At 32.5% G+C, this 24,149-nt stretch overlaps 1 protein-coding gene across 1 annotated transcript; it reads right to left on the bottom strand.

Moving 5' to 3' along the window:
• Positions 1–3,183: 3,183 nt before the first annotated feature.
• On the bottom strand, positions 3,184–18,213 carry LOC106640678 (maltase A3-like). The gene is made up of 13 exons (XM_089590777.1): positions 17,950–18,213; positions 17,546–17,878; positions 9,787–9,844; positions 7,100–7,354; positions 6,008–6,187; positions 5,784–5,938; positions 5,568–5,702; positions 5,233–5,477; positions 4,952–5,147; positions 4,429–4,883; positions 4,207–4,344; positions 3,998–4,116; positions 3,184–3,427 (listed from the first exon to the last, which is right to left on the bottom strand). Exons 1-13 carry the CDS (start codon positions 18,211–18,213, stop codon positions 3,234–3,236), a joined length of 2,727 nt encoding a protein of 908 aa, XP_089446903.1. The 3' UTR covers positions 3,184–3,233.
• Positions 18,214–24,149: the final 5,936 nt, after the last annotated feature.

Consider the following 24,149-nt stretch of genomic DNA (forward strand, 5'->3'; position numbering starts at 1 on the left):
ATACATGGAGTAATTGACAATCATAACTTAGCTCATGCATGCTTAGCAACAGTATATCTATGTAAATCTACTATCAGTAGTGTAGGTTACTGTACCAACTAAATATTTTTCAGCCGACGTTAACAAAGGAATACATTTAAATTAATACTATCACACTCAAAATGTGTACAATGCTTAACGTAGTCATATTAACTACTGATATGAAATTTATTTTTCTTTATGAAATTATATTAACGTAGTGGTCATACTAACAACTGATATAAAAGCTATTCTTATGCATGATGCCATATGATGATGGTACCTAATATTAATTTAATGAAATCTGAACAGAAAAATGGTAGAACACTTTTCAAAATAGTTTCGTTTACCAATATCCAATACATATATTTTACAATGCTGTACCATTGCAATAGCTTTTTTGAAGAATAAAATTTTCCTTATTAAAAATTTACGCAAATTACAGAATTACATAATTAAGGTGTCAAAATTACATATATTTTGTGTAATAATTCTACTTAAAATAATAGTAATAAGTACACAAAATTAGTGTAAGATCATCATAGTGAGCATAGGGCTAAAATACACAAGATTCGTGTATTTTTATCAAGACATTTGTGTCTAATGTAACTTACACAAACCGTGTGTAGCCTGTAGAAAAGTTTTGTCTGAAATTGAACAGACTTTGATCAATGTTGACAAGCCTGCATTTGTCGTAAGATAATTTATGTCTCAGCTTTGATGAACGAAATCATGTAGTACGTTCTAAAAGAATTTACGTTAGCTTACTTTATATAAATAACATCGATCATATCTTCTCTGTTAGCCAATATACACACCTATGAAACTGGGTTTATTTTGTCCCCAATGTTTTATACTATGAAAGAAGAATCGTAAACATAAGATACACTACACATGACACGATGGCAGGAGGGTAGATAAAGCCTGAAATATGGTCAGTAAGGAGTTTTCCGTGACTACGACGAAAATTTTTGAAAATTATTGGAATCGCGTTGTATTATGATCACAACACATGGAAAAATAGTTATGGGGCGCATAACTGTGCAGACATATTTGTTGTTAAACAAAAAAAAAAAAAAAAAACGATCGACCTAATTTTTTCTCCAAATTTCGCTATGAATTTTTTTTGGGGCATCGTATTGCAAAAATGGCATGAGATAGTTTGTTATTTGATAACCTATAGGTTAGTACCTGTGAGATTATCTTTAACCTATTTTTTGCGAAATTATAAGGCAGAAAAGAGCGGAAACCGTCATTTTCAATTTCAATTTTGCTACACTGTTAACATTTTTACATTTTTCGAGAAAAATGTCTCAAAATTAAGAATTTGATGTCTCTTATAAGGATCATTACCAACGCCCAACAATCTTTTTCTATCATGAAAAATGACGTCACACAACGATTATTACTTTAAAAATTAATTTGGCTGCTCTAAACCTCACACCATAGCTAGATCAAACTTCTTAAATAAATTTTATTAAGGATACTATAAACATTATCATGGAAAAAAATTTTTTTAATTTGCCCCTAATTTTTATAACATTCTGTATTATAAACAAATTTATAGTATTCTGACGTTTTAAACTTTACAGTGTTGCAGTTAATTTTATTTAATAGAGGATGCTATATTACACGAAATAAAACAAAAATTATTGCGATAACGTGTTTTTAACCATAGTTATTAACAATTATTTTTTATTACGTTTGTTGAATTTTCGACGGTTCTTTCGACTTGAAATTGTAGTTTTCTGCTTCTGCAGGGTATTTTATGTTAATTTGTCGTCGTTTTATCAACGATGGGTTGCATGCGTTTAGACTTCGATGCTTGTGAATATTAGATTTTTCTTACGATGGGCGCAAAATATTTTAATACTAATATTTAATACTAATACAAAGCGTCTCCAGCAGTTTTCGTCATAGTTGCGGAAAATTTCTTAATAGATATTTCACCTATCCGTCTACAGTTTCTTAGAAAAAACAACGGTATCTTTAAATTTCTTCTTTATAGACTGTAGTACACTTATTAGATGAATGGCAAAAAAATTAAACTTACAAAATTTTATTTTCAATCATTTAATAATTGTAAAATTTTAAATCTAAAGATAAATTCGTGATTTACTATATTAAAATTAGAAAACACTAATAAAAATATTGGCTTTTTTTAAAATAGTATATTACGCCACTAGGGCGGAAAGTGCTTCTTCCCGCCCGCGGGCGCACTTTCCGCCCGCCGAGTACTTTCCGCCCGAGGGCCGAAAGTACTCGAAGGGCGGAAAGTGCGCTCAAGGGCGGGAAGGCCTCCGCCCGAGTCGCGTATCCTATTTTTCTTCTTAAGGGCGCAAAGTGAGAACGTATTTTGTCTGGTTAATGATCACTTTAATAGAAATTTAACTACAGGATTAAAAATGAAAAATATTTATTCAATGTCTATCTAATGTACACAAAGCTTATTTTGCATCAATTATTTAAAATTGAGTATGATTTTATTTTTATAAAATAATAAGTCTAAAAAAGTAGTCGGTAAGGTAGGGAATTTTTTAAAATAAGTAAGAGTTAATTGTTAATAAACGAAAGTTCGCATCAAAGGTTGTGCGGGGTCCAGGGGCGGCAGCCCCTGGTGGGGGACCAGGGGGCAAAGCCCCCGGCGGGGGTCCAGGGGGCGGAGCCCCCGGTGGGGGGTAGGGGGGGCAAAGCCCCCCCCCTCGTCCAAAAAATCAATTGATCGTTCGATTAAAAAAAATTTACAACCATTTCCCGAAAAAAAAAAAACTTGGTGGAATGAGAGTATGAGTATCAAAAAATGGCAATCAGAGATATAATACTCCCTTATTGTAATATTATATTTTTTCTTAAGAAATTATACACAAAATATACTTATAATAGAATTTCATAAAATAATCAAGTCTTGTTTTGAAGATGTATAAAGAAAGATATTTGATAGATGTCGCATATAACATATTGATAATGTACAGCACCAACTACAAAATTTACTAATTTTTCTTATTTGCGGGCGGGAATGTACTTTCCGCCCTAGGGCAGGAATGTACTTTCCGCCCTAGGGCGGGAGGTTCCACTTTCCGCCCGTGAAATAGGCACTGAAAGTACTTTCGGCCCTCACTTTCCGCCCGAAAGGAGGAAAAATATATTTATTAAAAATATCTTAAGGTTAAAAAATTCTTGTACAAATTTTACAACGAAATAAATCCTTACGCTATTCATAGGAAACATGACACTACAGTAAGAATAATAATAATAAATTGAACAATTTGTGTTATGCTTGCTGAACTTGGTTCAGGCTCTTCAGTAGGAAACCCATAGACTGTACTTGGTTCTTCTGTTGAAGTCGGAGTTACCGGTTCTGACGTAGAATCAACATCATCATCCTCTTCTTCTGTGGTAGTTTCGTAAGCTGTAAGAGTATTTATCTAATAAGTATTGAATTACGAACAAAAAAAATTGTACCTTAGTAATTAGTATGCACCAATCAAGGCAACTGTATTGTTTGCAACGATCAAGAGTTTAATTCCTGATAAATAAGCATATTTTTTTTTACTTGTTTTGCTGGGATAACGCTAAATAAACTAAGTAACAAATCACTTAAATTCATATATACGAAAGTTGTGTAATAATGCTATACAGTTTGGTGCATTACCACTTGGTACAAATAAATCGAAGTGATTTATACATTAATATAATATCGAGTCTGTTTTGGACATGCGGTTGAGAAACAAGTCAGTAATTGATAAGTTTACGTTTGAAGCTATTTAGCATAAGAAAATATACCGTGTAGCTAATATGAATCTTACTAATTTTGTATACAAACTCCATCAGAGGTACAAGGCACTTCTACAGAGGTGTGTCTTAACAGACGTTAAAGGGAAAATCCATCACGCATTTATTAAAAGAATGCCTCAATCAAATGACGGGGATGTGTTTTGTGGTATATACTTTAGAACAAAAATAAAAATTTTTCATTCACCTAGTGTGGTGTTATCCGATTCATCGAAATCATGCTTGTCACAAAGAACAGCAGCTGCATTAGCATCCAACACAAACGCGTCATTCTCAATGTCGTCATCGTCATCCTCGTCATTAACGCTTCAAAAATAAAAAATAAATGTATACTTTATGAATAAACAATCAAATAACTTTGCATTTTTTCCCTTTTTTTGTTTTGGATATGCTTACTTGTCTACGTCCGCGTTACTCGAATCAACCATTACTTGTAGGTCCTTCTCTAGATCATCGTACAGGTGAGTCAAGTTCACCGTCTCTTCCGCGCCGCCAAAATTAACAACGACGAGGCAAGTGTTCCCCTCGTACGTTCTACAAGTATCAGCAGAGTATGAAATTAAGTTAAACCAAAAAATAGAGTCCACTCACATCCGAAGAAAATAAATGTGAACAAACCTCTTTAAAAAAAGGACGTTGTCATCGTTGACTGCCGTCAGGTCATAAGTGCCATGAACAAATATCGGATTTTCCCTTAGCTCCGCGAGCCTCTTGTAGGCCAGTAAATTACTGTCCGGATCGAGCAATTGTTTGTCCACGTTGTACTCAAGATAATCAGAGCCGACCGGTAGAAAGGTCGACTCGTTCAGGGAAAATCCAGCCGAAGTCGTGTCATCCCACTGCATCGGGGTCCTGAAGGGGTCCCGCGAGTTGTCCTCGTAATCATCCTCCCCTTGCGCTATAGCGCGCATATCGATCGTCTCCTCCCACGAGACGTTCCCATTTGTCATCCCGATTTCGTCGCCGTAGTAGGTCATCACTTGTCCCGGAAGCAGCATCGTCAGCATCAACATGCCGTCCAAGGTGTCGTTGTCCAGCCTCGATGAAACTCTCGAGTTGTCTTGATTCGAGAGCTGGAAATTTCACATTTTGTTTGGCATACAAGCGTTTATTTATTTTTTTTACTTTCTTTAAAACCTACCATCCAAATGGGCTCGGCATCCCTCGGCAAATCATCCATCCAGTCGTCGATCAACATTTTGATGTCACCTGCGTTGTTGGTGGCGTTCAAGTCGGTGATCAAAAGTAAACTCAGGGGCGTTAGACCAGGATGCGTCTCGTTGCCGTAATAAAAAATCACTTGCTCGTCGTCCTCATCTACTTCTCCAAGTAGTAATCTGCAATGAAACGTGTTTTAATCGTCTCCCGCTGTGATAAAAAAAAAAAAAAAAAACAAATATCTGTGGAATAATGACAACAGACTTGGGCTCGTCGTCATGTTCTCGAGCCCAGTTGTCAATGTGTTCCCGAAATCTCTGCAATAGTGCGATGTTGTCCGACTCCCCCGTCGTGTAGGAATCATCGTCGTTATTGCCGTCTTGGTCGTTGTCACCATCTTCATCATCCTCGTTTGATTCATCGAGCATCTCTTCATTTTCGAATGTATACGATACTCCGCTAATGCAGAAACCATCGACACCCCTCTCCAACCAGAAGTCGAATGTATCCTTTGCAAATGAATGTAAACGATTAACCTGATTTGTTTGTATTTAATTTTTTTTTTTTTTTTTTTTTTTCAAGAAATAATATAAAATTACCAAAATTTCTTTGATAACATCCTCGTTTCTCAAATTAAGATCTGGCTCGGATTCGTGGAATTTGTGATAAAACCACTGTCTCCTTTGCTTATTCCACGACCAAGCTGAGCCCTCTTTGTCGCTGTAAGCGCTTTTCTGTGACAAAAATCGCGTAACGCAAAGATTGCATTTTGTTGCGGTCTATTTTTCATCAAAATTGTTTCAAAGGCAATTTACCCAGTTATTCGGAGGAACCAGCTTGTTATCCTCGACTTTGCCGTCAGCCCAAATGTAGTAATCGTCATACGGTTCTTTATCAGCAGCTGATTCGAGAAACCATTCGTGCTGGTCACTGGAGTGATTCGGAGCGATGTCCAGGATAATTTTTATACCTATGATGTATAAAATCTATTTTTGCTCTTATATTGAGGATTGAAAAAAAAAAAAAAACATCAAAGTACCTCTTTTGTGAAGTTCGCTAACTAGCTGGTAGAAATCGTCAAAGTCTCCGTAAATCTCGTCAATGCTGGTGAAGTTTGATACGTCATAGCCCGAGTCGCGCATTGGAGACGAGAAAATTGGACCGAGTCTTACGACGTCCACTCCGATGTCACGAAAATATTCCAAATGTCCGATTATACCTGATTTTCAGGGAAAAAACACATAGTTTACCGATTACAGAGAAACACTTGTTTTGATTTGAAATGTGATATTTGTTTGGGGATTTTACTTTAATGCATTTTTAAATTACTTTATATACACATCAAGTGGTTATCTTATATTTTTTATAATTCGACTGAATTATCGTCATATCCATAATTTAACTAGATTTACTTATGTTGCTGAATTTTTAAGTCTCGTTTTATCTATCTTGAAATGTTTGAGAAAAATCGGTAATAAACAAATAGATAAATAAAACTTATCTCAAAATTTAAATCATACGTCTCACTACATCTTGGCTGATAATCCGATATTTCATCGATCTATTAAACAAAATTTTTGGAGAGAAACAACGATGCTTATGCATCGTCGACACTAAGTAGTCAAAGTTAATAATTAATATAACAATAAAAAAACTTGTTAGTTTTTGGTTGATTTTAATACTTTTCCGTAGTATTTGATATTTCATAATAAAATCAGTAAAATATTAGCCTGTAAGCGCAACATGTAATACGATAAGGTAGGTATCAAAAATAATCTGAAGATTAACGATCACCGGTCCCAAGGACTCGAGATCACCTTATTCCGACACCCTCCCTAAAATCAAACAAAACCACCTGCATCCGTTGGCCAGACTACAAATGCACATTTGACACTCGCGAAATTAAAATCGACGCAACCCTCGTAAATAACGAGCGCGCGGGGAAAATCGATATCAAATTCGCAGACTCCAACCGATCGTTTTCCGCTCGAACCCGATCCATCATTGCCTCGCGAATTTTTAAGACTCTGTAATCGAGCCCCACCGGTAAATAAAACCTCAAACACCCTCCTATGCGCATCCTTCGAGTAAACAGCCCCGTCACGCAGCCAAAACGCCAACGCAAGCTCACCTTGTAGGTCACTCTCGCCGTCGGCGTCGCTGTCCTGAAACGATCTCGGCAGCACGTGATACATTTGCGCGTTGTCTCGCCAATCGCGTTGCTCACTCGGTTCCGCGGTACTCCTGTTGCCACCCTCTTTCTCATCCTCCTCGTCGTCGTTGTCGTCGTTGTCATTGGGATGCGAAGTCGTGACAACAGCCGCTCCGGAAATCCGGTCCAGGATCAGAAGGAGAAAACTCAAGAGCAGTAAAGTCTTACTGTCTGCTGAAAAAATCATACGATTTTGAATTTGAATTCTCGCGCCAAGTAGTTCGCGGTAAGATCCAGGCAGCGGCGCTATGTGCGATCAAGCATGAACTGTGAGTGTGGAATAATGCTCAGCTCAGCTCAGCTGCTCAGACCAACGCTGCTGCGTATAGCATGCAGCGCTCTCGCATACCTATACACTCTGAGTATACTTATAGGTATGTAATCTCGTCTGTCGCGAGAGCACGAACGAATGTCCATGCAAAGAGAGCGTGTAGTATACATATATTATAAGAATACATGCGAAGTATATCTGTGTAAAATCTCGTCTGTCGCGAGAACGGCTGAAAATGCTCACCCACAAAAGTGCCCAACGCGCCATAAGAAGTTTTTACTTAAAAAAAAACATTGGACAGTGGGTGCTTGGGTACCCAAGTAAGAAGTTATACTTCTATATAATTATATAGCAGATAATGTAATTATAAATATAAATATACCTCTTATGAAATGATATTGTGTACAAAGGAGGTACAATTTTATCGATGAAATGGGTATACCTACGTTAGTTGGGTGTGGTTCATATAAATATTTTAATAGTTTATTATTAAACAATTATAAATCATACGTTATTCAATAGAATAGAATAGAATATTCAATTTATTAAAACCGTGTGGTAGAACCACGTACAGCACAGTTATGGCATAGTACTATATAAACATTATGGAGGCTAGCCAGTACAAGATTGTACTCTGTCATCGAATCTTTTGATGGTTTTAAAACAACTTCCTACGGCCTATACACTGATTACATCTGTAATGTCACGCTCCCATTTACCACATACGCACACTTACTTATTTCTAGTCCATATTGATTAATATTCAAAATATAATGTTATCTCAAAAATTGTGACAAACCATTCTGTAGTACCGCTTTCTTTCAAAATTTGCATGAAAATTATGAAAATATGTGAAAAATGGTATGAACAATTATTTCTTTATTTAAAAAGTAACAAATTCATGATAAGTAAATAAACGTTTATTAATACATACGGTAACTGCTCTGCTAATATATATACACACTAATTTCCAAATTTTTGAAAAAAACATGAATGAAAAAAAATATATTTCATCAAATAAATCATTTATTTATTTAATGTATAAGCAAAACAAATGAAGTAAGTTAATGGGGATGGTAGGACGAAGGGGGGAGAATCAAGTAAAATCGATTTCCGTTACACTTTTTCTCAAGGTCACCAATCTGAAACCGTTGATATACTCTGCAGGACAGAACACGCCTATATAAGTATAACTTAAAAAAAAAACCAAGCATAAAAAAAAATAATAGAAAAAAAATTCTTACAGAGAGTAATGCAGTTACAGAATTAACGAAAAGAATTTGATAAAAATTTGTTTAAAAATAAATAAAGTCATAAAATTCAACTACACTTTTTATTATTCATGAACTAATCACATATTTAAATCCTTTTTCAATGATATTTGCATTTTTAAAGAATTATACTTTTATGTTTTAGAATAATACGATTTTGCAGTGATACGTGGTGTATTAGTAGTGTCAGTTAAAATTAATAATTATTAAGTTTAATCTGGTTATATACTAGTACTAAACAAAAGTATCACTAGATCATAACCCAACCTAACAAGTACAACTGCGCATCGTGTACGGTCAGGGACGATCGGGGACGATCGGAGAAGAGCACTTGTTCACTTTCGTCTCCAACTCGCCCAGACTGTCCCCGACCGTCCCTGGATTGTAAGGTGAACAAATCTATGTAATAAGTATGCTGCGCACAAAAAAGAAAATAAAAACTTGTCCGTTCTTAGATTTTGATTTCACAAGTTGACTGATAATGAATTTAGATGAATTAAATTTATTACTGTTATTTAAAAGCTTCAGAAATTTTTGCAAAACTGAAAGATAAAACTGAAAGTTCTTACGACACTTTGATAGTTTCACATTCATCATCACCGCATTTTTAATCCGTTTTTTGTATTTTCGATACGACAATTTCAAAAAAAAAAACTTGATTTATTAACTCTGTTACAGTAGCATAACACATAATACTTAATTTAAGTATACAGGAGCAATCGATTTAAATTTGGGAAAATGTACTGATAAAGCACTTATAAGAAGACATCACGTTACGTGATGAACGTCAAGTTCAACTTTTATTGCATACTAACAATTTATGTAGATATGATAACATGAAGAATTCATAATATTTTTTTAATAAAAGTTAGTTTTTGGAGTTTATTATTCAAATGGTTCATTGTTCTATGGGATATTGGTAAAACACTTATTCTCTTCTTGCCCGATGTTATCAGGAATGCAGATAATCAAGACTTTATCTGAGCTTAAAATTACCTTGGCATTACTTAAATCGGAATTTTCAGGTATGCATATCTTCTTAGTAATATTTTTTCGCATATTACCATCCTCATCCTGCATTATTTCGTGTATTCCCTTGACTACGATGAAATTGTCAACCACCTAAAAGTAGAACATAGTTAATGTACAGACATGTTTTTTTTTTCGAGAGAAATTATATGCATAACAAGTTTAAGGTATTGGAAGAGATATGACACAATTATGTACGGAAAAAAAAAAGTTTTTTGCACCTAATCTATCAAATATCGGTGACTAGAATGTGCTGTTATACAGCACAATTGTTTTACAGGACTACCTCATATTTTCACCAAAACGAATGGACTCATGAAGGCATGTAAATAAACTATCTTCAAAACTGTTTATCAGATTAGGCTCAAATTTAGTGTATACATTGGTTTTTTTATGTTAAAACCTGACAGCCTCAAATCCAGAAAATGTCATTAGAAGTAAAAATTTTATTTGCTCCGATATTGCATAACTTTATAAAAATTTAAATCAGTATTTTGCATGGAACTTTTTTTATTGATATTTTATGTCCATACAGTCGAGAAAATTGTAAATCTCAAAAAAATGAGACTTTTGACGATGAATGAAGACTTTAAAAAAAGGATTTCTATGTCTTTATAGTCAAAATGGTAGTATCTTGCAGTCTGAAAAAATTAGTTTTTAGATATATCTCAAAGACTTGTACATTTGGTATCAGAAATCAAGTTGTAGAATTAAAAAAAAAAAATATTTTAAAACTTTTATTCAAATTTTCCGAGATCATCTTTGTACCTTAAAAATTTAAGAAAATATTAAAAAACACATAACAAGTTAGTTTTTTCGTTATATCTTTTATGATTTTTAGAACAGGTCTTTGAATGATGAAAAAAAGTTGCATATTTTATGAAAAAATTTTTTTGTGTTGCACACTTTTATTCGAATTGTAATCCTGATGGTCTTAAAGGCAACAAAAATTAAAGAATACAAAAAAAAATTTCTTTGTCCATTACAATGAATGGTTAAGAATATACCTAAAAACTACGTAAATTTTCGTTATTTTTGTGTATTTTTTACTACTTGTTTCATGCTTTGAAAAATAAAGAAAATATTTTAACATGAAAAAATCTGGTTTTATTTCTGCTTAAAATTATGTTTTAGATTTATTTGTAGCTGAAAGAAAGTTATGAATCCCATTGTTTTACATTTTTGGCTTACACATTTCAATATGAAATGTGATCGTTATAGTCTAAATAACGAGAATTCACAAAAATACGTTGAAAGCTGATTTAATAGGCTGATAATGTTGAATTAAATATTTAAAAAAATTTAATTTGGATTTAGTGATACTTTTGCTTTCGTAAAAAATATAGCAGTTGTGTCTTGAAATGCTTTTTATTTTTCAGAATTCAGCATTAATCATAAAAGAAGCATGTGTTAAAAAATGAAATAAAAAGATACTCACGGACACATTAATCTGTTCTGGAGTCAATTGCACGCAATCTACTGTTGCTTGAATTTTATCCTTAAAAAATTATATTTTTTATAATTATATGGAATAAGTTGTGAAACATAGTAAGTATGCGTATACATGGACTCTTGAACTTTCTGGACCAGCCATAAGCCTGTGTGAGTGCGAGTGGGAAGCAAGAACATACTCTCGCTTTGTCGCACTTACATGGGCAAACAGGCTGGTCCTAGAAATTCAAGATTACATTTATGCCATGTATACGCACCCCAAGTGGGTGAAAGAGTCGTTTTACCTTGCAAGTTTTATCATTTAAGGTTTTAAAATCATTGTAGCTCTGGTAAATTATCGTCAACGGTAAGAGTGTTTTTTTAAAGGAAGTTTCGTGAGTAATGTCGCGTGCAGCAAAATAATCTTTGTATGTGTTTACTTTAAAGGTGTCAAAAACATAATCCGTATTTATATCCGACATAATAATTAAAAATATGAAAACCGGTGTCTAAATGCTATAGTTTGTTACTTCGAAAAAAAGGTGCAGTTGATACTGGGGTCTTGTCACGACTTTCGATGGTTGGTACTGCTACAAAATTTTCACTCGGCAGTGATAAAGCTTTGTATCATCTGTCTTTCTTACACCGTGGCCTCACACAAGACCCAACTAACGCTAGAGAAAATAACCGAGTCTATCGGAGCGCCTATAATGACCAAACTCGTAGACTTAATCCTCCCTTTCAGCAGTTGTATCATCAGAAGCTAATATTATCTAATTGAAGTGTTAAATATCACTAAAATTAGTTGTAGACGTCAGTGTACATACATATATTTCTTAAGAACAAGTATTTTTATGCATATTACCGAAAGGATACAATATACATATATGGAGTAACTAAAAATCACAACTGTATGGCTGTGTATTTACTCTTAGTACTGTATGTAACTTTTCCAACCGAAGCTTTTCAGCTAACGTTAACAAAGAAACATATTTAAGGGGGGTGTCACGGTACAATACGCATTAAACGTTCGATGTGTGAAAATCTGATGGGACTGCACACCCCGCTATACCCGTAACGATGAATTTTTATCAGTTACTGCACTCGCCATGCAACCCGTCCGCGGTCTAGTCATCTGTTTGTTTCGTTTTCGTCAAATTTTTGGCAAAATGAGCTACTTTAAATAGCAACATCTCATAAAATATCAAGCATGGCTTTCTGAAATTTTTGAAATTACTTCTTAATGTGGTCTGCTTCGACGTATTGGAATCTTACGAAAATCTATTAAAAATTACACATGTTGTATTAGAAGACGTATCTTTGGCAGCAAACTTGCGACGACCTCTCCATAAGAGTCTGCGTATAATGGAAAAACTGTAAGATTTTTTTTCTCAAAAACTACGAAGCTCGTTCCTGTGAAACAGTAATGTGTTATGTGTAGTGATGAAATAAGGGTCTTATAATTTTTTAACAAAATTGTAAAGAAAAAATAAAATATCACGATAACGCCTCAAATTCACAATGTTACACTGAAAATACGTTCAATGCTTGATGTAGTCGTATTGCTAAGTAATATAAAAGCTATTTTTCTGTATGACATTATATGATTATAGTAGTCATACTAACAACTGATTTAAAAGCTATTCTCATGTATGACGTTATAATATAATAGTACCTGACAATAATTTAATGAAATCTAATCGAAAAAATGGTAGAACACTTTTTATCTAGTTTTGTTTCCTAATAAACAGTACACATATTTCACATTGCTGTAATATCGCAATAGCTTTATTTCAGAAAAATAAATTTTTCTTTCTTAAAATCGAATCCGTTGACAAACCTGCATTTGTCGTAAGATGATTCGTGTATCAGGTTTGTTAAATGAAATAATCAGTGCTGACTGCCAAAAGAACTTGCGTCAGCTTATTTTACACAAACAATATCGGTCATATCTATTTTTTCAGCCAGTATGTTACACTATGAGGGAATCCATAAAAAATATTTCGTTTGATCCCCGATTTTTAAATAAAATTTTTGTTTGAGGCACACTGTCGAGATGAAGCTTGTTTTGCCTGAAATGTTATGTACTATATAGGAAAAATCGTTAACATGGGATTCAGTAGAGGTGACACTCTTTTTTCGTGATTTTCATGTTTAACTTATATGTATATAGATCTGAGTAAAACAATATGAGCCCAATTTCAAGGATGTGCCTCAAAAAAAATTTTATTTTAAAACGTGGGATAAAAAAGGGATATTTTTATGGATTTCCAAATATATATACCATACAATCTTATATAGTAATAATGAAGCTTAAAAAATAGTTAACAAGTAGTTTTTCGCAATCATAATGAAAATCGTCAAAATCGCGTCGGACTATGATCACAAAATGTGAAAAAAATATTTTATGGGGCCCAAAAATATATTTTATTAACTATACAAAGAACATTAGCATAAAAAAAAAAAAAATACTTTCCGTACCTGGTGGTGTATGTCACCAGAGCAGGCATAAGGCCCAAAGGACTCCTTGTACTTACCCTGGTTAGATGAGCACAAACTGTAGTCTTCCTACTAAGGGCGCAGTTAACAAACAAAATAATGCTAAATTACTGGAAAGTGTTAATTCAAATAAGGTCATTAAGTTCAATATTTGCTAGTGTATTTACGATTCACATTATTTACATTTACTTTAATAAATTCTTTACTTCTTAATCATAAAATGTAGGAGTTGCAATTTTTAAAAACTTGACAAAACTTAAGCAATTCTAAATACTCTGTAAATTAAGAGAATAGGATACTTAAAAGAAAATAATACTTTTCTAATAAGACAACTTTATTTTCCATACATTCATTCGTACACATATAAATTAAACTGTGCTGCATATAATTAGGCGCGCATTTTTGACACTTTATAATAGAGAACGTGAATACAAAAGAACACATATTTGATTTATCTAAAAATTGTCTTGTCCCGAATTCCATACTGATTGGATAAATTATTCCATGTACCTATGGAAACGGGGGCTGTAAAGTCACTTTGATTGGTTTAGAAATACCAGCACTTGGATTCCGATTATGCATAGACTTCCATAGCTTATTCCATAACTGAAAATCCTAAAAAGAAAGTTTTGTACATTTTTTGCTGAAAAAAACATTAATCAAAGCGCATGCAGTTTAAAACTTGAGTTACTCTGGTCTTGAATATAGTTTGAGTAAATTAATTAGTCTTTGTGGTGTCTTTTCTGAATAAAACATTTTACAGTTACAACTTTGAAACCAGGCTTATTTTGATCGAAATGGCGTATACTATGAGAGAAAAATCATAAACATTGCTTTCAGTAGAAGAGACACCGTTTTTCTGCAATTTACAAGCAAAAATCATATTTAAACATGTGAATTGTACATATATAATGATTGCATGTAAGAGCGGTGTCACCACTACTGAAACGCTTGTTTGTAATTATTCCTTAATTCTACATATATTATATGTGATTTCAAGAAAAATAAGTTTCATTTTAAGGGAATTAAAAAAAAAAAATTTTTTTAAATGGGGGAAAACGATATATTTTTTGTGAATTTTCTCATGTATTAACTATAATTTTCGGGACAATACTTTAAGGTTCCACTAGAAAAAAATTAATTTCCAATAAACCAATAATTAAAAAAAAATTCACATAGTGCTTTTGATTAAGTAAAGTAATTCATAGTGTCTTTCATGTAAGTTTTATCATGCAAATAGTTAGGTAACAGAGCTTAATACCTGCAAAAGTTGCGGATCATCAATTTTAAAAGGACGTGCTTTTTGTACTTTTCGTACGTTAGTTGTACGTACGGAATCTAAATTTTTTTTGCCATACGGAGGACGTACTGTCACTCTGATTGGCTTGGATAAACCTCTCCTAGGGTTTTGATTATGCATGGACTTCCATAGCTTATTCCATAACTGAAAATCCTGAAAAGAAAATTTTGTATATTTTGCTCTAAAAATCATAAACACTCAAATTGAATTTTAAAACTGTATCAGGTCAAGATAAACAATGGAAAATATTTTTGATCCAATGTATAAGACATTAACGTGTTTCTTGTGAATTAAGTATTCGTGAATTTAGATTTAAAAAATTAATCTGAAATTGAAAATAATGCAACGAAAGAAATATGTTTTAATTTAGTGTACGTTTTTTAAATTTAATTTTTCACTTGACATAATTCTCTTGTATTATTTTTCGACGGATAATATAAAGGTTCTTAAAAGAGGGAAGCGTGTGACAGTGTCTCATTATTACCTTTCATACATATATGCATAATACGTATTGTTAAGTGAGTAGAGCTAATTCATACTTGCAACAGTTTTGGATCGTCGCTTCGAAAACTATGTGCTTTTTGTCTGCGTCGTGGATTAAGATAGGCACGTGGTTTACGTACAAGATTTGTACGATTTTTGTCGCAATTTCTGTGGCGCCATCCATAATAAATTTTCTCGAGTAGTAGAATAATAAGACTTATGGTGCATCCACCGATCAAAATGGCAAACAGAGGAAGTACGTCTTGTATGTCAGTGTAGTGATGTAATTTATTTTCGTCATCAATTTTTGTATTGTAATTCATATTCATTTTTTGCATAACCCCATTTTCATAAAATCTGTGAATACTAAATAATTTTTTAGAAATACAGTTGAAACAATTTTATACAATATAACAAACTCACTAATAATTGAAGAATTGGGTGAGTGGATGATTTTTCTTCAATCCTATACTTCCGTACCCTCGGCTGCTGATAGGAACGCTCCCTATTTTGCATGTCATCCTTTGATTTATTAAATTTAATAGCGCTGACGTCGTAAACAAAGCTACTTTTTTGGAACAGACCTGTGTTTAATAAAAAATAGCTTTTAATTTAAAAAAATCGCAGTTTCTAATATTTATCAAGCGAAGATTTAAAAATCTTTAACAGACAATGTCAATAGAACGTATAAATGAAAGCACAGCTTATACGGTTACAATACACATTTGAATATAGTAGTGCAAAAAGGTGCTTGACGCCGTGAGTTGTCTTACCTGTTCGATTTGAGCAATATTGTTTCTTTAAGTGATTAAAAATACCATTTTCCTGTGTATATTAATTCAAAAATAATAAACAAAAATGTATTTAAAAACAATTAATCACACAAATTTTTAGTTAATCAAATGAAAAAAAAATTCAATCTTAAGTACTAAACTATAAGTAAATTGTTTAAGTTAGCAAGCTTGCCTGTCATGTTCTGATTAATTCATTCTGGCACATGCACTAACAAATTTAGCAAGATGTGTAAGTACAGATTCCGCTATAAGTGTATAAACTGTGATAAAAGTATAACATTTTGCACCACTTTGCCGTTACGTAACGTCAGTGTAGCCGTTTAATAAATTAAAAAACAATGGTAGGATAATAGATATCACTGACTTTAATAATGACACAAGAGTTTAAAAAAATACCTGCTGAAGAGCTGCTTCTGTATCATTAAGTAAGTTATTTGAATTCTGAATTAGTTCTTTTATTTTATTATAAGTTGGGTCCTTGGATGGTACCTGTTTATTTATAAAAAAGAAAAATTAAAACAATCTTAAAATTTATTGACACCAAAACTATTTGTAATTATACCAGAATAAATTCATAAGAGCTTGAATTTTTCAAAGCAATGGTTTTATAATAACTATCTTGCATATACTCGGCTAGATCTTTAAACGGCACTGTAGGTTCTCCGACTGTCAAGTAACTGGCTAATGATCCACAATAAACTGCGTAAATTACTAATGCGCAAAATAGAACTAATAAGTACACCCATTTTAGTGACGTACGATTAGCATAAGTCTCTGTAAATATTTATAAGTTGTTTGATTTTTTTGTTAATCGCCAATTTCAGTATTGAAAACTTACGTGACAGTCCCTGCTGACAGAATATGCCCCACACTTGTGTGAAACTTTCCAATAGAATTGTATATCTCGACTTTCTTTTGTCTCTGTTTTTGATGTTGATACAAGTCAATATAATCGTCAAGACCATTATAATAATAACTAGTGTAATCCATGTACTCTTGCTAAAAATCTAATAGTTTAATATTAAATTTATGATTGTATGAACACAAATTACGAATGAAGTTTGTATGATGTTTGTCTAATAAAGAAAGACGCCACCAATCATTTCAATTTGAGTGTGCCTTTATTTTAGTGTGACGAACTACCAATTATTACATGAGAAAAATAAATTATTTGTTTTTTATACTCCTTTTTACATTCAATTATCGATTTTTTTGTAGATCGATGTAGAAAAGACGATAATGAGACTAGTAAAATAAAGGATGTTTTATTTTATAAGAATTTCTCACCTCTAAGTAGGCGTTCCAAGGTACATATGAATTGTCAGGAATTTTGATGAACAGACTGTGTTGAAAACTTGAAATGGGTATCGTAAGATCAAATTCTTCCGAATGATGTTCATTCATATACACGATCATAGCTATCACATCATTATGTGATGCATAGGTATAAGATGTATTATTCAGGTTTTCAGCTGTTCGATTCTGAGTTTTATTGGCTGATACTAAGTTTTTGGTTTCTTGAGTTATTTTCATCACAGATGTCAATTCACCTATGATTTTTTCAGGTAACTCGTAAACATAGTTTTCATTTATTACCTTGGACTGAGCTGGTTCCTCATTCTTTGATAACGAAAACATGTGTTATAGACAATAGCTTTATTTAGATGTGAAAAGTAGTAAAATTTTCTTACTTTTAAAGATAAAACTTTTAGCGAGACATCCTTCAAATTTCTCCTTCTCTCAAACAAAGCTCGACGATCTGTGACATTCAGACGAGTCTTTGGATTCCACTTAAGGTATTCGTGTACCTGCATTTCTTTATCCAATGATCCTTTGGAGAACCACTCATTGATATCTGAATCATCTCCACATTTAACCATCATTTCAACAGCAAAGTTCAAGCCTAGCCGATTTTCTCGTGGATTTCGGCAGAAAGTACTCATAGACTCCGTCATTGATGAATCAAATAATAACAACCACACATGAGAATTAATACTTTCTGTCGTCGTAAAATGCATGAAATTTTTTAAATCGTCATCAGTTTTTAGCATAACGACGAATAATAACTTTGAACTGCTCTTCATGCTGGAAAACCTAGTAGTTAAGTCAGATCCTGCGATTGCTATCGAATAATGATGATTTTTTGAAAGTTGCCTGATGATTCCCGTTGCAACATTCATTCCTTAAAAAAAAAAAAATAAAATAAAAAAAAAAAGAATAAAAAAATAATCAAAACAATAAACAACTTTTTACTGAAACTATCTTCCAACTGTTGGTTTTTTTACTCACTTTCAAAACTATTGTACACGATCACAACACTGTTGATTTTATAAAATTCTTTCACGTCCATTATTAGATTCGAATAATCATTTATCTTAGTTGTTGAGTCATTACCAGAAACTAATGAAACAGCTAAAAGAATAAAAACTGAAAACGTTGATACAGCCATTTTAGACCAGCAATAACGAAACCGAAGATTGCAAGAAATTAATGTATTTTTATTATCTCGGCTGAGATATTTTACTGCAAAAACGCGTCGTAAGATTGTGGAACCTTATAACAGTAAAACTAGTCAATTTCACTAAACTTTCAGAACAATGTTTTTGATTTACTCGGTCTGATTGCTGTGAACCGGATAAAGTCCTGTGTTAAACTGTCCGAACGAATATAAAAATATTAGGGTTGTCAGGATAGGGGAAAGGCTGTGGCCAGATGCTGAATTATGAATTGTATTGATTCTTGTTAATAATTTCGTGTAGTGCCTAATAATAAATCTCGTAGCTCAACCAATGTTCTTTTTTGATATACCAAGCGGTACTACACGTATGAAAATAGTTTTATGAAAAAGCATGTGCATAGAAAAATTCGTATATCTTTGTACATTTCTACGTATGCAGAGCAATTATTAAGGAAGTAGATTATTTTATAGAATAAAGAGTTATTTTTTGACTGATTGTGTAAAAAAAAAAAATCCATATAATATTTCAATTTTTAAGTTCTCACATAGTTAATCATTGGTGAAGATACACGTAAACAATCTTGTATAGATAAATATTGCGGGTTTTACTGACGATAAAATCATCACTGTACTATTTAGTTCACTGAGCACGTGCAATTCTATAAATGGAAATTAAAAATTTGTACTTGTAAGCATTTAAAAAATTTTGAAAAGTTAACTGAAGAAACTTTCTTTTTTTTCCATAAATTTTTTTGAATGCCTGCCAATTAATTCATAACCTAAGTACTGCTTTAACTCATATGTTTCAATAACTGTATGAAATTCTTAGCTTATATGAATAACAGTGTCAATGTATAAAAAACTGAAAGTTCCTATTTCTCTCTCTCTTTCTGTCTGGAATTTTCCCTAATTGTACCTAACTTTCTGAAATATTATACTTTGATACATACGAAACAAAGTTAATCTAGAAGCAATTGCTAATTATGTGATGTCAAGCATTACGAACACATTGTTTATTGTTTTGTTTAAAAATGTCTAGTCTTATGTTGACATTATTCTTAGTATTGCGTAATTTTCTTCAGAAAAGTATACTTGTAGGTATATGCATATAAATTTTTAGTTATTCTATATCTTTATTTTCCAAACTTAACTATCTTCAAGCTTAAAAGCGCTGAGCAATACTAAGTTACAAATATTGTTGAAAAGTACATAAAAGTCGAACTTTGACATTAGTAGGAGTAATAAGTTAAAATCAATGTAAGCAAAAATTATTGAGAAATAATAAACTATATAAAAATTATCAACTTACAGAGTAATACATGTGGCTATTGAAGAAAAAACATACATTATACGTACATCAATATATATTACAATAACGTACATCAGAATTGTAATTTTGATAACAATGACATAACAAAAAGGTAGTATTTGAATGAGTTTTACGTTTTTTCTGACTATAGACACAACTTTAATAAAAACTTAAGGATATCGCAAAGAACGATTTTTTTCATATTTTTAAAAATTTTATTCCATTTTTTAAGTATAAAATTGATGCTGGATAAATAAATAAATTATCCAAAAAAAAAATTTATTTTTTTGAGATCTACATTATTCTTGTTGACACAGAATGAGTAAGTTTTAAAATTTTTAAGATATAAAAAAAATTGTTTTGAAACCTGTGAAATGTATAACTGTTATGATTGCAAGAGCATAATAAAACCCCTTTTTAGGTCTTTATAAGTGGTCAAAAGTTTTATTTTTTTGAGATCTTCATTTTTTTTAAACTGCTTATTTTTATGAAGCTGCAGTACTCATTTGAAAATTTGCAAGCATCAAACTAATTTTAATTTTTCAGATTCTTGCATTCTGGACGCTAGTAACATTTTCTCTTATGGAAGTGTCTGGATTTTAATCTGTCAAATTTTATGAGAATAAAGCTACAAACCAAATTTTTTTAGCTTTAGCAAAAATATAAGGCATATCTGTAAAGCAATTGTGCCTAGGGGAAAAAAAAAAAAAAAAAAAAAAAAACGGTATCAAGAAACTAGGGTATAATTTCAATTAATTAAATCGAGTCCAAAAAATAAAATATTTGATACTTAGCTAGCGTTAAGGTACTTCTATACAACATTGTTAAAAATTTCAGCGGATCCAGGAAGACCAAAATAAGAGCAAAATAGCCTGGTCTTATGTTATTGATTATTTTCTTACATTCTGTGAGAAACCCGAATTGCTTATTAATGGAAGTTTGATTTTTTGTGTTTGTTGGTGGGAAAACAACAGTCCGAGCTAATCGACCCATCGTCAAGTTCACGTGCTGACAAAAATACGTATGCTTCAACTCAAATATATAAACGTGTGCGTTCAATAAATAGCCTAGTCCACTACATAGACACTGCCAGATTAAAAGAACAGATTACAAGATCAAACTAATGTGAAACCAACACACGTACATGCCGCATACGAATAACTATGAATATCTTCTATGCACAGCTCTGTGGCATTAAAATAAAGCTACAAACCAAACTTGAGGGTAATTGGATGTTAAGTTTTAAAGATAGTCGATTTACATGTCTTAATAAGTGGTGGTTTTACTTATTCCTCCAGCAAAAATATAAGGCTATTCTGTGAAACAGTTGTACAAGAAAAAAAATATAAATAAATAAATAAAAAAAAACATAAAAAAAATTTGTTAACCTTTACCATGAAACCGAGGCATATTTTCTAATGAACTAGACTGAGCCCATCATGATTATAACAATTGACTCATTGCTAGTTTTGAGGTACTTCTATACAACATTGTTATAAATTGTAGCGGATCTAAGAAGACTAAAGTTTGGAGCTGGATGGCCTGTTTTTGGAATGACTCGTGTCTTACGTTATTGATTATTTTCATATATTCAGTGAGAAACCCGAAGTGCTCACAAATTGAACTTCGATTTTTTGTGTTTGTTGGTGGGAAAACAACAGCCCAAACTAATCGACCCATCGTCAAGTTCACGTGGTGACAAAAATACGTATGCTTCAACTTAAATATGCAAACGTGTGCGTTCAATAAATGGTGTAGTCCACTACATAGACACTGCCTGGCTAAAAGAACAGATTACACGATCAAACGAATGTGAAACCAAAACTTGTACATGCCGCATGCGAATAACTATGAATATCTTCTGCGCTTAACTTTGCATTACAGAGTCGAACAATTTTGCTGGCATGTGCATTCTTTGCAGTATTTTTATGATTCAGCAATATATTGACGCATTTTCCTTTTTCAGCTTGAGTTTTATTTAACTACTCGACTTATTAAAAAAAAAAAAACCAAGTACAAGTAGCACTCCGGGAGTGTAGGCAGAAGTGAAAACTTGAACTTATGGCGCGTTGGGCACTTTTTTGGGTGAGCATTTTTGGGTGCGCTCGCGACATAAAAAATTGTACATAAAAAATCAAGTTTATCAAAGCAATGTGGGCACTTTTTGAACGGACATGAAGTATAATAATATAGAAACTATATTCGAAGGAAGTGGTTTTATTTAAATGAGTAAATATTAGTAAATAGTAAATACAAAATTTAGCAATTTTTTTAACACAATACCATAGCAGCAACACAAGTCAAATGAAATATTTAAATAAATAAATTTTCCGTTTAATATTCATTTATAAAATAAATATAAAAAACTCTATATCTCGTCTGTCACGAGGGCACGAACGAATGCCCATGCAAAGACTGCGTATCAGCGTTGGTCTGAGCATTATTTCACGCTCACAGTTCATGCTTTATCGCACATAGCGCCGCTGACTGGATCCCACAGAGAACTACTTTACGCAAGAATTTGAATTCAAAATCGTATGATTTTTTCAACAGACAGTAGGCGCGAGAATTCAAATTCGAAAGAATTCTTGGTATACTATTTATGTATGTAATCATACAACATTATCCAATATTTTTAGGCATTAATTAGCCAATACATACAAAGATTTCTTTCGAATTTGAATTTCTGCGCCTACTGTCTGCTGAAAAAATCATACGATTTTGAATTTGAATTCTCGCGCCAAGTAGTTCGCGGTAAGATCCAGGCAGCGGCGCTATGTGCGATCAAGCATGAACTGTGAGTGTGGAATAATGCTCAGCTCAGCTCAGCTGCTCAGACCAACGCTGCTGCGTATAGCATGCAGCGCTCTCGCATACCTATACACTCTGAGTATACTTATAGGTATGTAATCTCGTCTGTCGCGAGAGCACGAACGAATGTCCATGCAAAGAGAGCGTGTAGTATACATATATTATAAGAATACATGCGAAGTATATCTGTGTAAAATCTCGTCTGTCGCGAGAACGGCTGAAAATGCTCACCCACAAAAGTGCCCAACGCGCCATAAGAAGTTTTTACTTAAAAAAAAACATTGGACAGTGGGTGCTTGGGTACCCAAGTAAGAAGTTATACTTCTATATAATTATATAGCAGATAATGTAATTATAAATATAAATATACCTCTTATGAAATGATATTGTGTACAAAGGAGGTACAATTTTATCGATGAAATGGGTATACCTACGTTAGTTGGGTGTGGTTCATATAAATATTTTAATAGTTTATTATTAAACAATTATAAATCATACGTTATTCAATAGAATAGAATAGAATATTCAATTTATTAAAACCGTGTGGTAGAACCACGTACAGCACAGTTATGGCATAGTACTATATAAACATTATGGAGGCTAGCCAGTACAAGATTGTACTCTGTCATCGAATCTTTTGATGGTTTTAAAACAACTTCCTACGGCCTATACACTGATTACATCTGTAATGTCACGCTCCCATTTACCACATACGCACACTTACTTATTTCTAGTCCATATTGATTAATATTCAAAATATAATGTTATCTCAAAAATTGTGACAAACCATTCTGTAGTACCGCTTTCTTTCAAAATTTGCATGAAAATTATGAAAATATGTGAAAAAATGGTATGAACAATTATTTCTTTATTTAAAAAGTAACAAATTCATGATAAGTAAATAAACGTTTATTAATACATACGGTAACTGCTCTGCTAATATATATACACACTAATTTCCAAATTTTTGAAAAAAACATGAATGAAAAAAAATATATTTCATCAAATAAATCATTTATTTATTTAATGTATAAGCAAACCAAATGAAGTAGGTTAATGGGGATGGTAGGACGAAGGGGGGAGAATCAAGTAAAATCGATTTCCGTTACACTTTTTCTCAAGGTCACCAATCTGAAACCGTTGATATACTCTGCAGGACAGAACACGCCTATATAAGTATAACTTAAAAAAAAAACCAAGCATAAAAAAAATAATAGAAAAAAAATTCTTACAGAGAGTAATGCAGTTACAGAATTAACGAAAAGAATTCGATAAAAATTTGCTTAAAAATAAATAAAGTCATAAAATTCAAC

This window comes from Copidosoma floridanum, unplaced genomic scaffold (assembly GCF_036245765.1).
Source record: "Copidosoma floridanum isolate Cflo_tuat_1 unplaced genomic scaffold, Cflo_Japanese_pri ptg000013l, whole genome shotgun sequence".
Lineage (NCBI taxonomy): Eukaryota > Metazoa > Arthropoda > Insecta > Hymenoptera > Encyrtidae > Copidosoma > Copidosoma floridanum.